Here is a 20,009-nt window from a genome sequence, read left to right as displayed (position 1 = left end):
TAAATGTTTAACAAAAATGTCAAAAACTATAGAATCATAGACGATTAGGTTTAGAAGAGACCAGAGGAAGTTATCTAGTCCAATCCCCTGCTCAAAGTAGGACCAACACCAACTAAATCATCCCAGCCAGAGCTTTGTCAAGCTGGGCCTTAAAAACCTCTAAGGATGGAGATTCCACCACCTCCCTAGGTAACCCATTCCAGTGCTTCATCACCTTCCTAGTGAAATAGTGTTTCCTAATATCCATAATATATATGTTGCAGTTAGCGATTTGGGATCTTTGATTGCGCATCCTAACTATGACTCATGTTATTTAATTATTTTTGGCAACTTATTAAATTCCTGGGGTGTCTTATTCACAGTGTCCTTATTCATATTCGATCCAAATAAGGATGTGTTTAATCAGCTGGAAGCTCCCCATTCAGTAGGTCACCTGTAAGATAACATCTATTGAGAGCGACTGATGGTACCTCTACTAGTGGTCGATTATTAAGAAACACAAATGTAGAAAGCCCTGCAGATTGCCTGTTGCTCCAAAAAAAGGCATCAGTCCATCTGTAGGTGTAATGTGTTTGAGGTAACAATACCACAATAACACACAGAAGAAAATGAATAGCAATCTCAGCTGAAAGCCACACCACCAGTGGCTTGCCCAGTGCAATTAACTAAGTGGAAATCTCCTATAGAGATGACCTATAACGGAAATGGACAGTGTTGTATGGTGATTCCAGACCAATGGGGGCTGCAGGAAGCGGCACGGGCCGAGGGATGTGCTGGCCGCCGCTTCCTGCGGCCCCCATTGCCCTGGAATGGCGAACCGCGGCCAGTGGGAGCTGCGAGTGGCCGAACCTGCGGACGCTGCAGGTAAACAAACTGTCCCGGCCCACCAGCAGATTTCCCTGAGGGGCTGCGTTCCATAGGTTGCCGATCCCTGGTCTATGTGTATATAGAATCACAAAAGTGGAGGACTGGAAGGGACCTCAAGAGGTCACCTAATCCAATCCCTTGCACTCAAGGCTGGACTATGTAATAACTAGACTATTCCTAACTGGTATTTGTCTAACCTGTTCTTCAAAACCGCCAATGACAGAGATTCCACAACCTCCCTAGGCAATTTAATTCCAGTGCTTAACCACCCTGACAGTTAGGAAGTTTTTCCTAATGTCCAACCTAAACCGCCCTTGCTGCAATTTAAGCCCATTGCTTCTTCTCCTACCCTCAAGGGTTAACAAGAACAATTTTTTGTCCTCCTTGTTGTAACAAATTTTTATGTACTTGAAAACTGATATCATGTCCCCTCTCAGTCTTCTCTTCTTTAGACTAAACAAACCCAATTTTTTCAATCTTTCCTCATAGGTCATGTTTTCTAGATCTTTCATTATTTGTGTTGTTCTCCTCTGGACTTTCTCCAATTTGTCCACATTGTTCCTGAGATTTGATGCCCAAGACTGGACACAATACTCCAATTGAGGCCTTATGAGCATGGAGTTGAGCAGAATTATTTCTTATGTCTTGCTTACAACATAAGACATAATTATTTCTTATGTCTTGCTTACTCCTGCTAATACATTCTGGAATTATGTTCACGTTTTTTGCAACAGTGTTATACTGTTGACTCATATTTAACTTGTGGTCCACTATAATCCCCAGATCCTTTTCTGCAGTACTCCTTCCTAGGCAGTCCTTTCCCATTTTGTAAGTGTGCAATTGATTGTTCCTTCCTAAGTAAAGTGCTTTGAATTTCTCCGTATAGAATTTCATCCCATTTTCTTCAGACAATTTCTACAGTTTGTCCAGATCATTTTGCATTTTAATCGTATCCTCCAGAGCACTTGCAACTCCTCCCAGCTTGGTATCATCAGCAAACTTTATAAGCGTACTCTCCACAGGCATCATCTTTCTCTGGGCCCCAGGGAGTGCTCAACTCCCGCTCCGCACTGGGCCCCGCCCCCACCCTATCTCTTCCCCCATGCCTCCATCCCTGCCCCACCTCTTCCCGCCCCTGCTCCACCCCTGCCCTGCCTCTTCCCACCTAGTTGCGCCTCTTACCCTGAGCGTGCCCCCTCCCCACCAGCGTCTCCTGCATCAAGGAATGCCTCCTCCGCTGGTGCCAACCACCCACTAATTTTTTTCCATGGGTGCTCCAGCCCCGAAGCACCCATGGAGTCGGCGCCTATGGTACTCTCTATGCCATCATCAAACTCATTGATGAAGATATTGATCAGAACCAGACCAAGGGTCTCCTGCGGGACTCCATTCGATATGGCCTGCCAGCTTGACTGTGAATGCTATATTCTGACATAAGGTCTGTAGTCAGCATTGCCAATACGAAGCTTTCTAATTATCATGAGGAGGGCTCTCTTAACATCGTCATTACATTGGCTCAAAAATCATGAGATTTAAAAAAAATAATAATTGTGGGATTCTTTTTATTGCCTTGTTTTTTGAGCCTTTAGAGTTTACATTTTCAAAATTGTCTCTGCAGCCATGAGGGCTAGAAACTTAAAAAAGAAAAAGAAATCACATGACTGAAGGAGCTGGGGCTTTAAGAAAAAACACAAAATATCATGGAGATTCGTGATAAATATAATGAGATTTGGCAATATACAGTATCTCTTTCTCTATTACAGGAGTAAAACAAACTATTTCAAAAAAACTACTGTATTATTATGGATATGCCCTCTGTTATTCTACTCTCACTGTCTGTAATGTACCTAACGTTAAAAAACTAAATTCATGCCTGCTTTTTCACTTATTTACACTTTTATTGCATTCCTTTGTTACTATCTCTCCTGTTTCTTTGAGCTGAAGGAGCTTACCCCCAAGAGTTCCTGCTGAGGAGACATGGAGATGCAGAGTGCCATTTCCAGGGCAGGCTTCCTCCTCTCCCTTCCCATGGAGCCCCTTCACGAGTCAGAAGTGGAGCTAATGAAGTCTACACCAGATCTCCATCCCAAAACCAACAGGACGAAACAGCATGAGATACTGCAATATATGTTACTTCCCGCTTTGTGCTCTGGAAACAACTCCTGAGTGCATTTACAGAGGGAACCAAGCAGGTGGGGAAGGAGGAGCGGCAATGCAGGGGAGGGGCTCTCAGGGAATCTGTGCTCTTGAAGGTAGAACTCTGAGCTGCTTCTACAGTGATGGAAGGCACAACCTACTCTCCTCCCTTACCCTAGGCACAAGAAGAGAAATGCCACACCCTTACAAGAGTTATTTCCACTTTTGGGGAGAACAGGGATCCTAGATTACAGGATAGATTTTGAAAACAAAATCTAATGTTTCATCTGCAAATAGCTGTGCCCGTAATGGTCTTAATGCAATCACCTGTGTGTACGGTTTAGTTGTAGCCATGTCAGTCCCAGGATATTAGAGACACAAGGTGGGTGAGGTAACATCTCTTATTCAACCAACTTCTGCTGGTGAAAGACACAAGCTTGAAGTTGGTCCCGTACAGAAGTTGGTCCAGTGAAAGATATTACCTTACTCACCTTGTTTCTCTAATCACCTGTGTGTGTCATAGAAATGGGACATTTATCCATCTGAGGAAATTAAACATCTGAATTTTATTATATGCACCTAAAAAGATTAGTATTTGCAAAACTACAGGTGCAAATAACAGTATGTATATTACATGTTCACAAAATTATGGGTGCAGTTTCAGAGGGCTGAGGCCCATCTATTTAAAATATGTGGCCCTCATTATCACTAGTTAGTATTTATTTTGCCATTGCACCTACAGGCCTCCACCAGGAGCTGTACAAACACATATGAAGATACAGTCCCTGCTCAAGAGCTTACATTTAAAGAAGATGTTAATTAAAAAATTATTTGAAAAACCTTCATTCCTGGTAGCATAACTCAATAGAATACTATCTCAGCTAAGCAAATCTACCATGGGATGCTGATAAGAATGAACTTTACCGTCTCTTAGGGATGCACCAACCCGCATTAACAGGTTTCTCCATTTTGTAAGCCTGTTTTGTTTGGCTGAAAGTCATCTGAGAGCCAAAATTTTTTCTTGACCTGTTTGGGTGGGAGGAACCCAAGGACATACAAAGGAGGACGGGCTTTATTTTATGACCTTTCTTGGTTTTGCACAAATTTCCAGCCAGTTACACACAAATAGTCAAGAAGGCCCCACAGTAGCAATAGAATGTATATTTAATATGCACATTAATCTAGCTCTAAAATAGCTCAGCGACAGCATTTTTTTGTTAATCTCATGTTCAAAATCCACTCCTTGCAGGGAAGCCTGCCCTAAACACTGCTGTTACTGCACAGCATAGTTCTCCAGCTACTTAGATGTTACACTTAGCATTGTGCCTGCTCATACTGGGCCCTATCTGAATAACTGGAATTTATTCAAGCCAAACAATTGGCTGATTGCTTGAACAAGGTATATCTTAGTTTTCGATACTAACCAATGAGAATGAATTTCCTTTAAGTAATTAAATACACACATGCACAAACCATTTTCGTACAATACTTCCAAATCTGGAAACCAAGTTGTATAAAGACCTGACCAGAGCTACTGCAGCCAATGGGAATCTTTCCACTGACTTCGATGGATTCTGGATCAGATTCTATATACCGAAGGATAAAAAAGTGCAAAAGCAGCCAGCAAAGTGATAAAGAAATCAGCCAATTTCACCGATGTAAAATTAAAGTGTAAAATACTAGTAGCACTGTTATTATGTTATCATTGATAAAGAAAACAGTCATTAATTTGAAGTTGAAGTTGCCTTTGCCAACACAATGTAATACAATAAATGTAATGTATGTGAAAGTTATACATCATATAAAGTCTGAGTTTCCTCAGACCTGCAACTCCAAAGCTTGATCACTCCACTACTGTTATACTGGGGAAAGGGGGGCGGGGGGATGGTGAGCAATCACATCATCTCATTGAAGCTGTTGGATGTGATAGTCCGATCAGGCTAAATGAGGGAACAATTCAATGACCCTTTGTTTAGTGATAGCTGAAACAATGGAAAACCACCACCCAAGGACTAGACTGCATGCAAGTCTTTGCCATGCTGTGCAAGGGGTTTTCCAGCGGTTTTCTGGTAACAAACATGGGGGCAGGGGATTGATTTGATGGCAGTTGTGTTTCTGTGAAAGAAAAAAACAGCAGACATACCACAGAAGTACACAGAGAAGGCATCAAGGAAGCCCAACAGACTGCCAGAGAAGCACTTGTAGCATAAAACTGAGAACAAACAAAGAAGGAGCTTTGTGTAGAGTGCTGACTGAAAAAGAGGCTTGGAACTGTGAGCAAAAGAACTGTCTCTTGCTGTTTGATTCCTATTGTGTTCAGGGAAACAGGACTTTGTGTACACTCTTTAAATAAAGAGGATTGCATGACTCCATCATCAGTTTATCCTCCTAGCAGAAACAACATGCATGTCCCGAACACTGGATAACTGCTCGAGTCAAAAGCGATAACAATAAATAAAAGGAGTAACAATAAATTTATTTAGAACATTACGATATGTACCTGCAAAAGAGGAGGCCAGCTTGAGGCCTTTTAAAAAGGTAGCCCGGAGCCCACATGCAAAGGAGCAAGGCATTTGTTTAGGCTTGTTATATTATCCTTCTTACTAGGGGGCCTGATCCAAAGCCTATTGAAGTCCGTCTTTCCACTGGCTTCAGTGAGCTAGAATTAGGGACCACATTTATTTATTTATAATAACTTTACTCAATATAGTTAATGAATAGGTCATATCTTTTAATATATTATTTAGAAACATCTAGCAAATAATATATGCACAGAAAAAACTTACATGGAGACATATGCAAATTAATGCAAAACAGTCATAGATGCTAAAGTATAATAAACATGCTTATTCAAATTTAATATTTCATAGCCTCTCATGTCTTATTCTATTTAGCATGCAGAGCAGTGACCCACATGGAAGCCGAGCAGCTTCCTAGTTCCCCAGTTTCTGGCTCTATCCTCTAATCTGACACTGCTTCTTCATGCCCCCTTCCCGTTAAAGCAAGAGCATCAAATCATCCATGCATAGAATATCTAGCTAGTAGAGCATAGAAGATGACATTGCCAACATTACATTTTTGTGGTATGTAATAAACACTGCTACTGTGGTGTCATTTCTTCTGGGTCATTGAATATCAGAAGGGTGCAGTAAATAGCAGGTTACTTCTTCAGAGTTCTAGGACTGCAAAAAGAGTTAAATGTTAAAAAGCAACTTGTCAGTCTTAATGTACCTTTTTTCTGGTTATTTATTTTCCTCAGATAGGAGATTTGATATTAATCAGAATAAGTAATCAGTTAGTATTAAAACATGCCATTATGAAGCAAACAGACTCTGACGTGCCAGAAATCTGAGGAAGTGAGCTGTAGCTCACGAAAGCTTATGCTCTAATAAATTGGTTAGTCTCTAAGGTGCCACAAGTACTCCTTTTCTTTTTGCAAACCAAAAGTGTAATTTTTCTATTTTCTTGTGCTATGTCCAACTTCTAAGCAATAATTTATGGTTGCTGCATAAAATATTCAAGGCTGTGCATGTAGCATTGCCCTATTTTCTAAGGACTCTCTTCTGCTGTTTCCAAAATGCTATAAAGCTCCTATTTATTAATAATTTCTAATGATAGAAAATTAATAGTAAAAGTTTTTTTTATTAAGCTTCTCATCTTCAGTATTTCTGTGGTATGCCATATGCCGTGGGGCTTCTATACAGTTTAGATTGGAAAAGAGCAAAATGTACTCCCCATTTATTCTACGAAAAGCTGGCATACAGTCATCTGGAGTTTTTGGAGGTGCATTGAAATGCATGCATAATATGCAAAATGGCCATATCCAAAGGCTGTTAGGTGATTTCTACTTTCATATTCTTTTCACATTGTAGGGTCTACCTCCAGCTTTACATGCAGTCATCCATTACCATAGTATAGCTGGGCTTATTTCAACAATTCACTGGCTAGAGGACCTTTTTTTTTTTTTTTTTTGGAATGGAAAATTGAAAGTTCTGTACCTCCGAGCCCTGTTTCACACATGTAGTGAGTGAAGTCATTACTGTTTTGTTTACATATGCATGCAACCATAGACCCTCAGATCCTGGAAATGGCTCATCTCCATTTTTTATTTCTATTAAAAAAGGACAGCATGCAGCTCTGGACAATGCTCTCCCCAGCAAGGAATTATGCAGTTTTCAGGGGCTTGTCTAAAGATCTATTATGATACTTTAGTGTCAATACATCAGAAGCTCCTGCTGATTTCCTATTTCAAGGGGCTAATTGCTATACCTCCTCCTAAGAGAGAGAAAAGCTAAACAGTCTCAACTCTGGTACCGGTTATTTCCTTCCTTGTGAAGAAATATTGAAACCTGCTGTGAATTTCTGCTAGGAGGATTTTCTAAACATTGCATGAGACACACAGGGACAAAACCTATTATTTGTTTATCCAGTTGTGTGTATACACATGCAATGCTCCATATTTATAATAGGCCCCTTGCAACAGACAGAAGAAAAGAGGAAAAAACTTTCTCTTTTAAGACTTCAGAAAGTTAAAATAAGGTTATGTGGTGTCTTAGTTTCTGTTTCATGGATGCCTACTACGTGCAATCTAAAAACCTGTTTCCATATAGCAATATTTTGAAATAAACTTGGTGAGGACTAGAGGTGTGTTTTGGGCATTGCTTATAAAAAAATATAACCGTATATGTGTACAGTTAATGTTGAAAATGCCTTCTACAGACACATGAGAATTTGAAATATTGTTCATAAATTTCTTGGCCAATAAAATTACAGTTGTGCATTGCAAACAGTGCATTGTGCACAGCCCTTAGCAGTATGGCCATTTACTGAAATAGCTTTTTTATGCCTCCCATGTAAGCTTTCTGAAGCAGAGAGATGAATAACCAATGTCTCCACATTTTCCTATGTGGTAATCAAGGCAACTCTTTCCCCTTTAACCTGTATAACAGGCCTTTATATCTTTCCACTTCCTGTTTAGGCTGATGAACTAAAAGGTAGCACTAAAATATACTCAATATGGGGAAGTATTTCTTTGTTCTTAATAACATTTGCAATGTCACTCAGTCTCATCACTAAAGGCAAAGCTAGCTTTCATTTGAAAAACAAACAAAAAACAAACCAAGAATTGCTGGGATCTATGGGGTCAACAAACTCTCCTCCCTTCCCCAAGAACTAATGGAATCAGTAGGAAGCTTACCTCCTCTGTAGGCCAGTCACTAAATGGTGAGAGATTTCAACATTTCAGCAGTAGAGGGGCCACCAGGTAGAATACAGTAGTAAGCACATTAGCCAGTGAATGACCTTGTCTCCAGAGATTCAGTAGGTCCACCCGCTTTCGAACCTCTGGGTACGCCCACGCAGCTGCTGGGAACGAATCTGGCAGCCCAGGTGGACTGACTTGTGTTAGCGGGGCTTGTGCTAGTGTGCTAAAAATAGCAATGTGGATGTTCTGGCTCAGGCTGCAACTTGGGTCCTCAAGCTTAGCAGGGCCGGCCTTAGAGAAAATGGGTGAACTTGCATTTTGGTGCCCCTGGCCCCTGTGGGTGTGGCACCCCCCAGTGCCTCTGGCCCCCATGGGCTCCCCAGGCTCCCCAACCTCCCTTCCCCCCTAACCCCTGCACTGTGCCCCCTTTGCCCCTAACCCTTGCATCCCCCTCCTGCACCCACGTGGGGAAACTGACCTGGATGCACAAAGCAGCTGGTATTGCTGCTCGCTCCTGCACTGGACTGCGGCTCCTCCGCCCCGGGCAGCCCTAGGGGGCTGTGAGGGGGAGGCAAGGAGCAATGTCAGGGCTTCCTGCATCTAGGTCACTTTCCCTGCAGGCTGTGTATAGGGAGGGCAGGACAGCAGCAGCTCCTGATGCCACAGCACAGCCCAGGTGGGGAAGTGACCTGGATGCAGGGAGCCCTGGAGTGTGTGTTGGGGGCACTGTGTGAAGGCGTGTGTGTGTGTGCGTTGAGGGGAGTGTGTGTGTGCCCGAGTGAGTGAGTACACTGTCTCTTTAAGAAAGCACTCAGGGTCAGGAGCTGGAACTGGGCTTGTTTAGACACAAGCAGCTGCCAGCAGCTCCAGACCCAGAGAGGCAGGAGCACACACAGATTCCCCCTGTCCCATCACCCCAGCTCAGTGGAAATCAGGGGCACAGGTGAGGGGGCGGGGCACACCCCGCCATCAGCTTCCTGCCCAACAGAGCAGACAGGAGGACGCTCCCGATCCGGAGTGGCCAGGGGCGACTCCAGGGACGAACAGCCGGGGCAGGGGACAGGAACAACAGCAGCTGCACACCTGGAGCAGGGCAGAGGAGGGGTCCCCCTGCTCCAGAGGAGTCACCTGGCTCCCATGCCTGGTCATCCAACTGCCCCCTGCAGCTCGGGTCTCTCCCCCGCCCCCACGCTGCTGCTTGCCTTCCTGCCCTGCCGCCTCCGCGAGCAGCACGTCAGGTGGGAATCCAAACCCTGCGTGCAGCCCACCCTCCAAAGGCCAGCCCTGAAGCCTAGGGAGGGGAAAGGGCTTCAGAGCCTGAGCTCCCACCCAAGCATGACTCTCAAAGCTATTTTTAGTGCACTAGCCCAGGCCCTGCTAGTGCGAGCGAGTCTGCCTGGGCTGTGAGACCCACTCCAGCAGCTGTGTAGACATACCCAGTGTGGCAACATATTAGGATTACAGTGACTACTGCACGGCCTTAGGGAAAGGTTTCCTTCTCTAATTGCTCTGTTGAGAATGCCGCTGCTGAGTAAGAATGCTCAGGTTCAGCACTAGGAACTAGGTTTTCCTCCATAAACCAGAAATGAAGAGCACTATTTGCTGATGAAAAGCGCCTTCTACCTGGGACAAACTGGCAAAACCACACAAAGAAAATGATTCCCTCCCTCTCTTCCCCTGCCTTTCCATGAACCCCTTGTAACTGGCCTTTGAGAGTACCACTTGAATGAGAAGCTTTTCACACAGCTCCATTAAAGGGAACAAAAAGATACACTCTTCTATTTCTTCTCATCAGAGTGACTACATACGTAGCGGGCAGTGGGATAGTTTAAAGATAATTTTAACTACAAGCAAAATGTCAACATGTTGAGCAGATGGAAAGGTTCTCAATTCCAGTTATAATTAAATATACTGTGACAGCATCTTTCCTTTAATTGATGGGAATTTACTCAAAAATAACATTTTCATTCTTTCCTTTTGAAAAGGGATGTCGCTGAGTTAAATACAGCCTAAAATAACCTCTCTGTATTTGTCAGATGAAAGGATTGAAAAGTAGTTTTTAAAAAATTCCAAACCCAAAAGGTATTTTAAAGTAAGTTATAGGGTGTGGGGAACTCAGTGAGACCTTTCTAGTGTACTTTGCTAATTAAAATTACATGATAATGTAATCTGATTTGATGCCAAGTGCTACACTGATTTTTAAGTGAAATAACGTACTCTTGTACTATATAGGAATAAAAATTAAGCAGTCTCCTTTTATTTTATTGGCAAATATGTTTACTTTGGACCAGCTTCTCCATGGCCTTACACCTCATCTAGTCATTTACACCAGTTCAAAATGAGCTTCCAAGGCTACCTAATCAGAATGATAGTATCTAACATTTATTTTGAATCCATTTGCATAGGTGTAAATGGTTAAATTTATAGTCTCACATATATTAAGGCCAGAAGGGGCCACTAGTAAATCATCTAGTCTGATTTGGCTTAACAGTGAAATCCTTGCTGCTCTTAAATACAAAAAAGAAGCTTACAAGAAGTGGAAGATTGTACAAATGACCAGGGATGAGTATAAAAATATTGCTCAGGCTTGCAGGAGTGAAATCAGGAAGGCCAAATCACACCTGGAGTTGCAGCTAGCAAGAGATGTTAAGAGTAACAAGAAGGGTTTCTTTAGGTATGTTAGCAACAAGCAGAAAGTTAAGGGAAGTGTGGGCCACTTACTGAATGAGGGAGGCAACCCCATGACAGAGGATGTGGAAAAAGCTAATGTACTCAAATGCTTTTTTTGCCTCTGTCTTCACGAACAAGGTCAGCTCCCAGACTACTGCACTGGGCAGCACAGCATGGGGAGGAGGTGACCAGCCCTCTGTGGAGAAAGAAGTGGTTCGGGACTATTTAGAAAAGCTGGACGAGCACAAGTCCATGGGGCTGGATGCGTTGCATCCGAGAGTGCTAAAGGAGTTGGCGGATGTGATTGCAGAGCCATTGGCCATTATCTTTGAAAACTCATGGCGATTGGGGGAGGTCCCAGATGACTGGAAAAAGGCTAATGTAGTGCCCATCTTTAAAAAAGAGAAGAAGGAGGATCCTGGGAACTATAGGCCAGTCAGCCTCACCTCAGTCCCTGGAAAAATCACGGAGCCGGTCCTCAAGGAATCAATTCTGAAGCACTTAGAGGAGAGGAAAGTGATCAGGAACAGACAGCATAGATTCACCAAGGGCAAGTCATGCCTGACTAATCTAATTGCCCTCTATGACGAGATAACTGGCTCTGTGGATTAAAGAAAGCAGTGGACGTGTTGTTCCTTGACTTTAGCAAAGCTTTTGACACGGTCTCCCACAGTATTCTTGCCAGCAAGTTAAAGAAGTATGGGCTGGATGAATGGACTATAAGGTGGATAGAAAGCTGGCTAGATTGTCGGGCTCAACGGGTAGTGATCAATAGCTCCATGTCTAGTTGGCAGCTGGTATCAAGTGGAGTCCCCAAGGGTTGGTCCTGGGGCCGGTTTTGTTCAATATCTTCATAAATGATCTGGAGGATGGGGTGGATTGCACCCTCAGCAAGTTTGCAGATTACACTAAACTGGGAGAAGTGGTAGATACGCTGGAGGGGAGGGATAGGATACAGAGGGACCTAGACAAATTGGAGGATTGGGCCAAAAGAAATCTGATGAGGTTCAACAAGCATAAGCGCAGGGTCCTGCACTTAGGACGGAAGAACCCAATGCACAGCTACAGACTTGGGACCGAATGGCTAGTCAGCAGTTCTGCAGAAAAGGACCTAGGGGTGACAGTGGATGAGAAGCTGGATATGAGTCAACAGTGTGCCCTTGTTGCCAAGAAGGCCAATGGCATTTTGGGATGTATAAGTAGGGGCATTGCCAGCAGATCGAGGGACGTGATCATTCCCCTCTATTCGACATTGGTGAGGCCTCATCTGGAGTACTGTGTTCAGTTTTGGGCCCCACACTACAAGAAGGATGTGGAAAAATTGGAAAGAGTCCAGCGGAGGGCAACAAAAATGATTAGGGGACTGGGAACACATGACTTATGAGGAGAGGCTGAGGGAACTGAGGAAGTTTAATCTTCTCTTCTGAAGAATGAGGGGGGATTTGATAGCTGCTTTCAACTACCTGAAAGGGGGTTCCAAAGAGGATGGCTCTAGACTGTTCTCAGTGGTAGCAGATGACAGAACAAGGAGTAATGGTGTCAAGTTGCAGTGGGGGAGATTTAGGTTGGATATTAGGAAAAACTTTTTCACTACGAGGGTGGTGAAACACTGGAATGCGTTACCTAGGGAGGTGGTGGAATCTCCTTCCCTAGAAGTTTTTTAAGGTCAGGCTTGACAAAGCTCTGGCTGGGATGATTTAGTCGGGGATTGGCCCTGCTTTGAGCAGGGGGTTGGACTAGATGACCTCCTGAGGTCCCTTCCAATCCTGATATTCTATGATTCTATGACTTCCCATATAACACAGGCCATAGAATTTCATCTAGTTTCCCCATTACTGAGCCCAATAACTTCTGTTACCTGGAGCTGGTAGGTAAGATCCCATGATCTAAGTCTAAAGGGGAAAACTGTTCAAGAGAGTTGGCAGTTTTTCAAAGAGACATTATTAAGGGCACAAGAGCAAACTATCTCACTATGTAGGAAAGATAGGAAGTATGGCAAGAGACCACCCTGGCTTAGCCAGGAGATCTTAAATGATCTGAAACTCAAAAAGGAATCCTACAAAAAGTGGAAACTAGGTCAAATTACAAAGGATGAATATAAACAAATAATCCAAGTATGTAGGGAGAAAATTAGAAAGGCCACGGCACAAAACGAGATTAAATTAGCTGGAGACATAAAGGGTAAAAGAAAAAATTCTACAAATACAAGAGGAAGACGAAGCACAGGCCCATTACTCAGTGGGGCGGGGATGGGGGAAACAATAACAGAAAATGTGGAAATGGCAGAAGTGCTATATGACTTTTTTGTTTTAGTTTTCACCAAAAAAGTTAGTAGTGATTGGACGTCTAACACAGTGAATGTCAGTGAAAATGAGGTAGGATCAGAGGCTAAAATAGGGAAAGAACAAGTTAAAAATTTCTTAGTCAAGATAGATGTCTTCAAGTCACCAGGGCATGATGAAATACATCCTAGAATACTCAAGGAGTTGACTGAGGAGAAATCTGAGCCATTAGTGAGTATCTTTGAAAAGTCATGGAAGACAAGAGAGATTCCATGGGACTGGAAAAGGGAAAATATAGCGCCAATCTAGAAGAGGGGGAATAAGGACACCCTGGGAATTACAGACCAGTCATCTTAACTTCAGTACCCAGAAAGAGATAATGGAGCAAATAATTAAGCAATCAATTTGCAAACCCCTAGAAGATAATAAGGTGATAAGTTTCAGAGTAGCAGCCGCGTTAGTCTGTATCCGCAAAAAGAACAGGAGTACTTGTGGCACCTTAGAGACTTACAAATTCATGAGAGCATAAGCTTTCGTGAGCTACAGCTCACTTCATCGGATGCATAGAATGGAACATATAGTAAGATATATATAGACATATACATACAGATAAGTTGGAAGTTACCATACAATTAGCCTCTCACAGTTTGTATGGTAACTTCCAACTTATCTGTGTGTGTATATATCTATATCTATATCTATATTTTACTACATGTTCCATTCTATGCATCTGATGAAGTGAGCTGTAGAGCATGAAAGCTTATGCTCTAATAAATTTGTTAGTCTCTAAGGTGCCACAAGTAATCCTGTTCTTTTTAATAAGGTGATAAGTAACAGTCATCATGGATTTGTCAAGAACAAATTGTGTCAAATCAACCTAATAGCTTTCTTTGACAGGGTAACAATCCTTGTGGCTGGGGGAAAGCAGTAGATGTGGTATATCTTGACTTTAGTGAGGCTTTTGATACTGTCTGGCATGACCTGCTCATAAACAAACTAGGGAAATGCAACCTAGATGGAGCTTCTATAAGGTGCGTGCGTAACTGGTTGGAAAACCCTTCTCAGAGAGGAGTTATCAGTGGTTCACAGTCAAACTGGAAGGGCACATCGAGTGCGCTCCCACAGGGATTAGTTCTGTGTCCGGTTCGGTTCCATATCTTCATCAATGATAATAGATAATGGCATAGAGAGTACTCATATCAAGTTTGCAGACAATACCAAGCTGGGAGGGATTGCAAGTGCTTTAGAAGATAGGTGTGACGCATGGCTAGAAAGGGTTAAACATCCTGCAAAATAAATAACGCTCAAAAGACATGTGGGGAGATAACGTTTGTGTTTATGTATTTACATATGTATGAATAGGATCAGCAATGTAATCAAACAGTCCCTGTCTATGCTGTATTCTGATAATTCAGAGGTCAAAAGAACATGCTATCATTTAAATAAATTGTAAACATGAGATATCTCTGTATTCATCTCTCTTTGAAATGTATAGCAAATAACCTGTGAATGGTGAAGGAACAAGCAAATTGCCTTATGCTGATTCTATAGCTAAGTACTGGTGATGGACCTCCTTCAAAGTCATGCTAATTACCTTTTGAACTCCCAACTTGTCAAAAGACATGAAATTATATAAAAGATCCTTGTGTTCTGATTCTGTTATCTCTGATCTGCTTAGGCTTCATCAGGGGAAGTTTCAGTCGCAAGACTGAGGTCCCACTTATGCTGGTACGCCCTGAATATGATATTTGGACATTGGACTATGAACTATTTCTAAAAGAACTCCTTATAACTACAAAGCTCACTATCTCTGCTATGAATCTGCACCTAAATTAATTGAACTCATGTTGATATGTATACTGAACTTTTAACCATACTCTCGCTCTCTTTTATTTTTTAATAAAATTTAGTTTAGCTATTAAGAATTGGAGGTAGCATGTTGTCAAGGTTCCTCCCCCACTCTGAACTCTAGGGAACAGATGTGGGGACCTGCATGAAAAACCTCCTAAGCTTATCTTTACCAGCTTAGGTCAAAAAACTTCCCCAAGGTACAAAATATTACACCCGTTATCCTTGGACTGGCCGCTACCACCACCAAACTAATACTGGTTACTTGGGAAGAGCTGTTTGGACGCGTCCTTCCCCCCAAAATACTTCCCAAAACCTTGCACCCCACTTCCTGGACAAGGTTTGGTAAAAAGCCTCACCAATTTGCCTAGGTGACTACAGACCCAGACCCTTGGATCTTAAGAACAATGAACAATCCTCCCAACACTTGCACCCCCCCTTTCCTGGGAAATGTTGGATAAAAAGCCTCACCAATTTGCATAGGTGACCACAGACCCAAACCCTTGGATCTGAGAACAATGAAAAAGCATTCAGTGTTTTACAAGAAGACTTTTAATAAAAAATAGAAGTAAATAGAAATAAAGAAATCCCCCCTGTAAAATCAGGATGGTAGATATCTTACAGGGTAATTAGATTCAAAAACATAGAGAACCCCTCTAGGCAAAACCTTAAGTTACAAAAAAGATACACAGACAGAAATAGTTATTCTATTCAGCACAATTCTTTTCTCAGCCATTTAAAGAAATCATAATCTAACACATACCTAACTAGATTACTTACTAAAAGTTCTAAGACTCCATTCCTGTTCTGTCCCTGGCAAAGACGACTACAGACAGACACAGACCCTTTGTTCCTCTCCCTCCTCCCAGCTTTTGAAAGTATCTTGTCTCCTCATTGGTCATTTTGGTCAGGTGCCAGCGAGGTTACCTTTAGCTTCTTAACCCTTTACAGGTGAGAGGAGCTTTCCCCTGGCCAGGAGGGATTTCAAAGGGGTTTACCCTTCCCTTTATATTTATGACACATGTATTTGAGTAAGATTTGGAATATTCAATAACCTGGGAGGTAATTTGTCTGATCCTTTGGGATGGGTAGATCCTTTTCTTTTATATGATGAAATAAGATTTACAGAAATTTTCACCATATTTGACATAGGTACCTGGATGGAGGCCTGAGGTTGGATCACTTTAAGGGAACTGTATTGTTTGGACTTCTGAGTAACCTGTAAGGTAATAAAGCAGCTGTTTTATGCTGGCTTGGTAAATCTAAATAGTGGAATATCCACCAGCTTTATGGGGATTGTCTGCCCCATTCTTTGCAGTTCACCCTAATTGAATGACATCCCTGACCCCCATTGGGACCCCAGTCACAATAAGATTAAAATTCAAAATGATCTGGACAAACTGGAGAAATGGTCTGAAGTAAACAGGATGAAATTCAATAAGGAGAAATGCAAAGTATTCCAATTAGGAAGGAACAATCAGTTGCACACAATACAAAATGGGAAATGACTGCCTAGGAAGGAGTACTGCAGAAAGGGATCTGGGGGTCATAGTGGATCATGTATCAGAGAGAGGTCCTTGAGTAAGGGCATAGTGCTTAACAAATGTGTGTTCAGAAGACCAAGTGGCCGCTTTACAGATGTCAGCCAGGGGAACTTTGTGTAGAAAAGCCACGGAGGTAGCCAGAGATCTAGTGGAGTGAGTTATGATGCCGGTTGGAGGCGTCACTTTCTTTATCTGATAGCACAGTTGGATACACTGAGAAATCCAGTTTGAAAGTCTCTGGGTAGAAATAGGTGATCCTTTGGAACGCTCCATGATGGAGACAAAGAGTCTAGAAGAGTTTCTAAAGGGCTTGGTTCTATCCAAATGGAAGGACAAAGCCCTGCGTATGTCTAACATATGCTTGTGGATTCAAAAGAGTTTGCATGTGGTTTAGGAAAGAAAGTTGATAGGTGTATTGGCTCATTGATGTGGAATGACAAATGCACTTTTGGAAGGAATTTGGGGTGTAATTGGAGGGTAACCTTGTCCTTAAAAAATAGTGTATGCGATGCGTCTGCCATGAGAGCTGCTATTTCTCCTGCCTGTCTGGCGGAGGTGACTGCCACCAGGAATGCTGTTTTCATAGAGAGGTGTAAGAGGGAGCAAGTTGCTAGGGGCTCGAATGACTGTTGAGTGAAGCAGGATATAACTAAGTGAAGGTCCCACGGAGGGGTAGGAGGCTTAATGTCTGGGTATAGGGATTGGAGTCCTTTGAGAAAACACTTGGTGATTGGATGAGCAAAAACAGAGGTATCATAGAATATCAGGGTTGGAAGGGACCTCAGGAGGTCATCTAGTCCAACCCCCTACTCAAAGCAGGACCAATCCCCAATTTTTGCTCCAGATCCCTAAATGGCCCACTCAGGGATTGAACTCAGGCTTCATCAGGCATAACAACTGTGTCTGCTGGGTTTGAGGCAGGTCGTGACCGATCCTGCAGTTGTGATGGTGCTGCCTGGTGCCTTACGTCAGTGGCAGTTCATCAGCTGGTGGTGCCGGACAGGTCTCGCGCCTGGTTGAGGTGATATAGTGAGTGTGGTCTCAAAGATAAGATGCCCATGGGGCCCAATATTGCCACTGTGGAGGGAAGGGCATGGGTGGTGCTATCCAGGAGTTTACACACCACTGGGCAGGATCCTGTGAGTAATTTTTCTATGACCTCTATTGATCGGGGTCTGAGGATGGGAGATTTTATATGGGGAAAATTCCCCCTGCAGTCCAGCTTCCTCATCACTGGAGGAAGACTGTCCAGACCCTGACTGAGCATTTGGAGAGAAGTAGGGGTGACTACAGGATAGGTGATACCAGCAGGTCCCTTGACTCTGTAAATTGCAGTGCTGGAACTCCTGTGAGGTGAGGGCTGTGCAAGAGGAATCTGCTGTGAAGAAAAATTTCTCTTCACCGGTGTCCCAAGCATTGTTTCACTGCCGGCCAGCTCAGCGGGTGTCGGTGCTGGTGCTGGGAAAGCAACAACAGCCTGCGGGGGTGTCAGGCATGTCAGCATGTGTCGGCACTGCTTCCGTCGTGGTGCCGAACAGTGCCATATGAGAGGCAGGCAACTGGAAGCCTGAAGCCTTGGCACCGGAGCTTCACAGTCCTGCCGCAGCCGCAGGCAGGTTTCGCGCAGCACTAGAGGAGCCTGGCGTGTCAAAAGTGCTCAGCTGGGGAAACACCGGGAGGGAGGCTGTCGATCTGCCTGAGGAAGTCTTCTCCCGCGAAGTTCCCTTTGCGGGTGAGAGAAGGTGCCAATTTTTTGTAGTTTTTTTGTCCCTCGAGGCAGGGGGCTGTGGCATGCAGCGGAGCCGGAGTCGGCACCCGGATCTGAAGCTGACCCTAATGATTTTTGAAGGAGAAGCAGTTTTAGCCTCAGTTCCCTGTCCTTCCATGCCCTAGATTTAAGTTTGCTGCAGTGGGCACATTTTGGGGGGATGTGGGACTTCCCCAAACATTTTATGCACTTTGAATGGCCATCTGACAGAGGGATGGCATCCTTACAGGTAGAGCAGCGCTTAAAGCCTGGGGAGCCAGGCATGTTGGAAGCAGCTGCTGCTGACAGGAATGAAGAAAAAGTATTTGTTTGTTTTAGGAGAGAAAAAAAAGATAGAAAATGGTAACTAGGTACTGCTGGTAACAAACTAACTAACTAGAAAGGTAATTGTAACAAAAGGAGAGACAGTCTCCAATGAGTCTGCTGAGCTCCGTCTCAGGCGGGGGATGGTAGAGAAGGAACTGAGGAGACCGGTTGCGCATGCGTACTATTAAGGTACACTCAGAGCGGGGAGGCAGACTCTGCGCGTGCATGGCCAGTACGAGTACTGCTGTAAAAATCTCCAAGTGAAGGTGCAGGGATGCACCAACACCTGGATGGAGCACCCACAGGGACATCTCTTGAAGAAGAACCATAGGTTTTTTAGAACAGGTTAGACAATCATCTGTCAGGGATGATCTAGGTATACTTGGTGTGAGGTTGCACTCCATATGCTTTATGGAAATATGCTTATGAATATGACATAACTGGAATATGCTTTACACTAAATACCCCTTGTATGGTGTCATTAGAAAGTTTGTAATCTACTAAGTGTGTTCATCCTATTTGTTTGCATGTATTATTTCTTTATCTGGAGTTAGGAGAATAAGATATAAACTTGTATCACTGATGTAAACATATTAAGTGGAGGCCATTAAGGGTGCTCCAGAAACAATCAGTTGTAAATGGCCTTAGTTACTTGAAAACCTTCTTGTGTATGTGTGGTTCAGCCCATGGGGAATGGAGACTAGGGGTCTTATAATGACATGTGACCATGTCATCAGATAATGAAATCCATCTTAAATCTGGTACTTTTCCATTTAGAAGGAGGGTTGGGGACCCAGAGAGACAAAAGATTCCTGCCTTGTTCCAAAACTATAAAAGGGGTGGAGCAGGACAAAAGGGGCAGCCAATCATGAGAAAACCCCTGCTTACCACCTGAGATGTCTGCTGGATCTAACAAAGACTGAGTCAGAGGAAAGGATTGGGCCCAGAGTAGGAAGGAGTCTAGTCTGTAAAAGAAGCTTATTGGACAATCTCTGAGGGTGAGATATTACCTGTAATCAGTTTCTTAATGTATTAGGCTTAGACTTGCGTGTTTTTCTTTATTTTGCTTGGTGACTTACTTTGTTCTGGCTGTTATTACTTGAAACCACTTAAATCCTACTTTTTATACTTAATGAAATCACTTTTGTTTATTAATAAACCCAGAGTAAATGATTAATACCTGGGGGAGCAGACAGCGGTGCATCTCTCTCTATCAGTGATATAGAGGGGAGACAATTTATGAGTTTACGCTGTATAAGCTTTTTACAGAGTAAAATGGATTTATTTGGGGTTTGGATCCCATTGGGAACTGGGTATCTGGGTGCTAGAGACAGGAGCACTTCTTAAGCTGTTTTCAGTTAAGTCTGCAGCTTCTGGGGAATGTG

The 20,009-nt window shown here is 43.2% G+C and overlaps 1 protein-coding gene across 4 annotated transcripts in view; it reads right to left on the bottom strand.

Moving 5' to 3' along the window:
• RAB27B (RAB27B, member RAS oncogene family) overlaps window positions 1–20,009 on the bottom strand; it is a 225,188-nt gene that overhangs the window by 145,670 nt on the left and 59,509 nt on the right. For 2 of the 4 annotated variants that reach the window (XM_073343573.2, XM_073343574.2), the window contains exon 2: window positions 6,078–6,185. The exons of the other annotated variants lie outside the window; for them this stretch is intronic. In XM_073343573.2, coding sequence (XP_073199674.1) covers window positions 6,078–6,079 — 2 coding nt within the window. In that variant the 5' untranslated portion in view covers window positions 6,080–6,185. The remainder of the gene's footprint in view (window positions 1–6,077; window positions 6,186–20,009) is intronic. 4 annotated transcript variants of the gene reach the window in all.

Source organism: Lepidochelys kempii, chromosome 5, assembly GCF_965140285.1.
Source record: "Lepidochelys kempii isolate rLepKem1 chromosome 5, rLepKem1.hap1, whole genome shotgun sequence".
Lineage (NCBI taxonomy): Eukaryota > Metazoa > Chordata > Testudines > Cheloniidae > Lepidochelys > Lepidochelys kempii.
The sequence above is the reverse complement of the archived record's forward strand: the minus strand, read 5'-3'. Positions and strand labels throughout refer to the sequence as shown.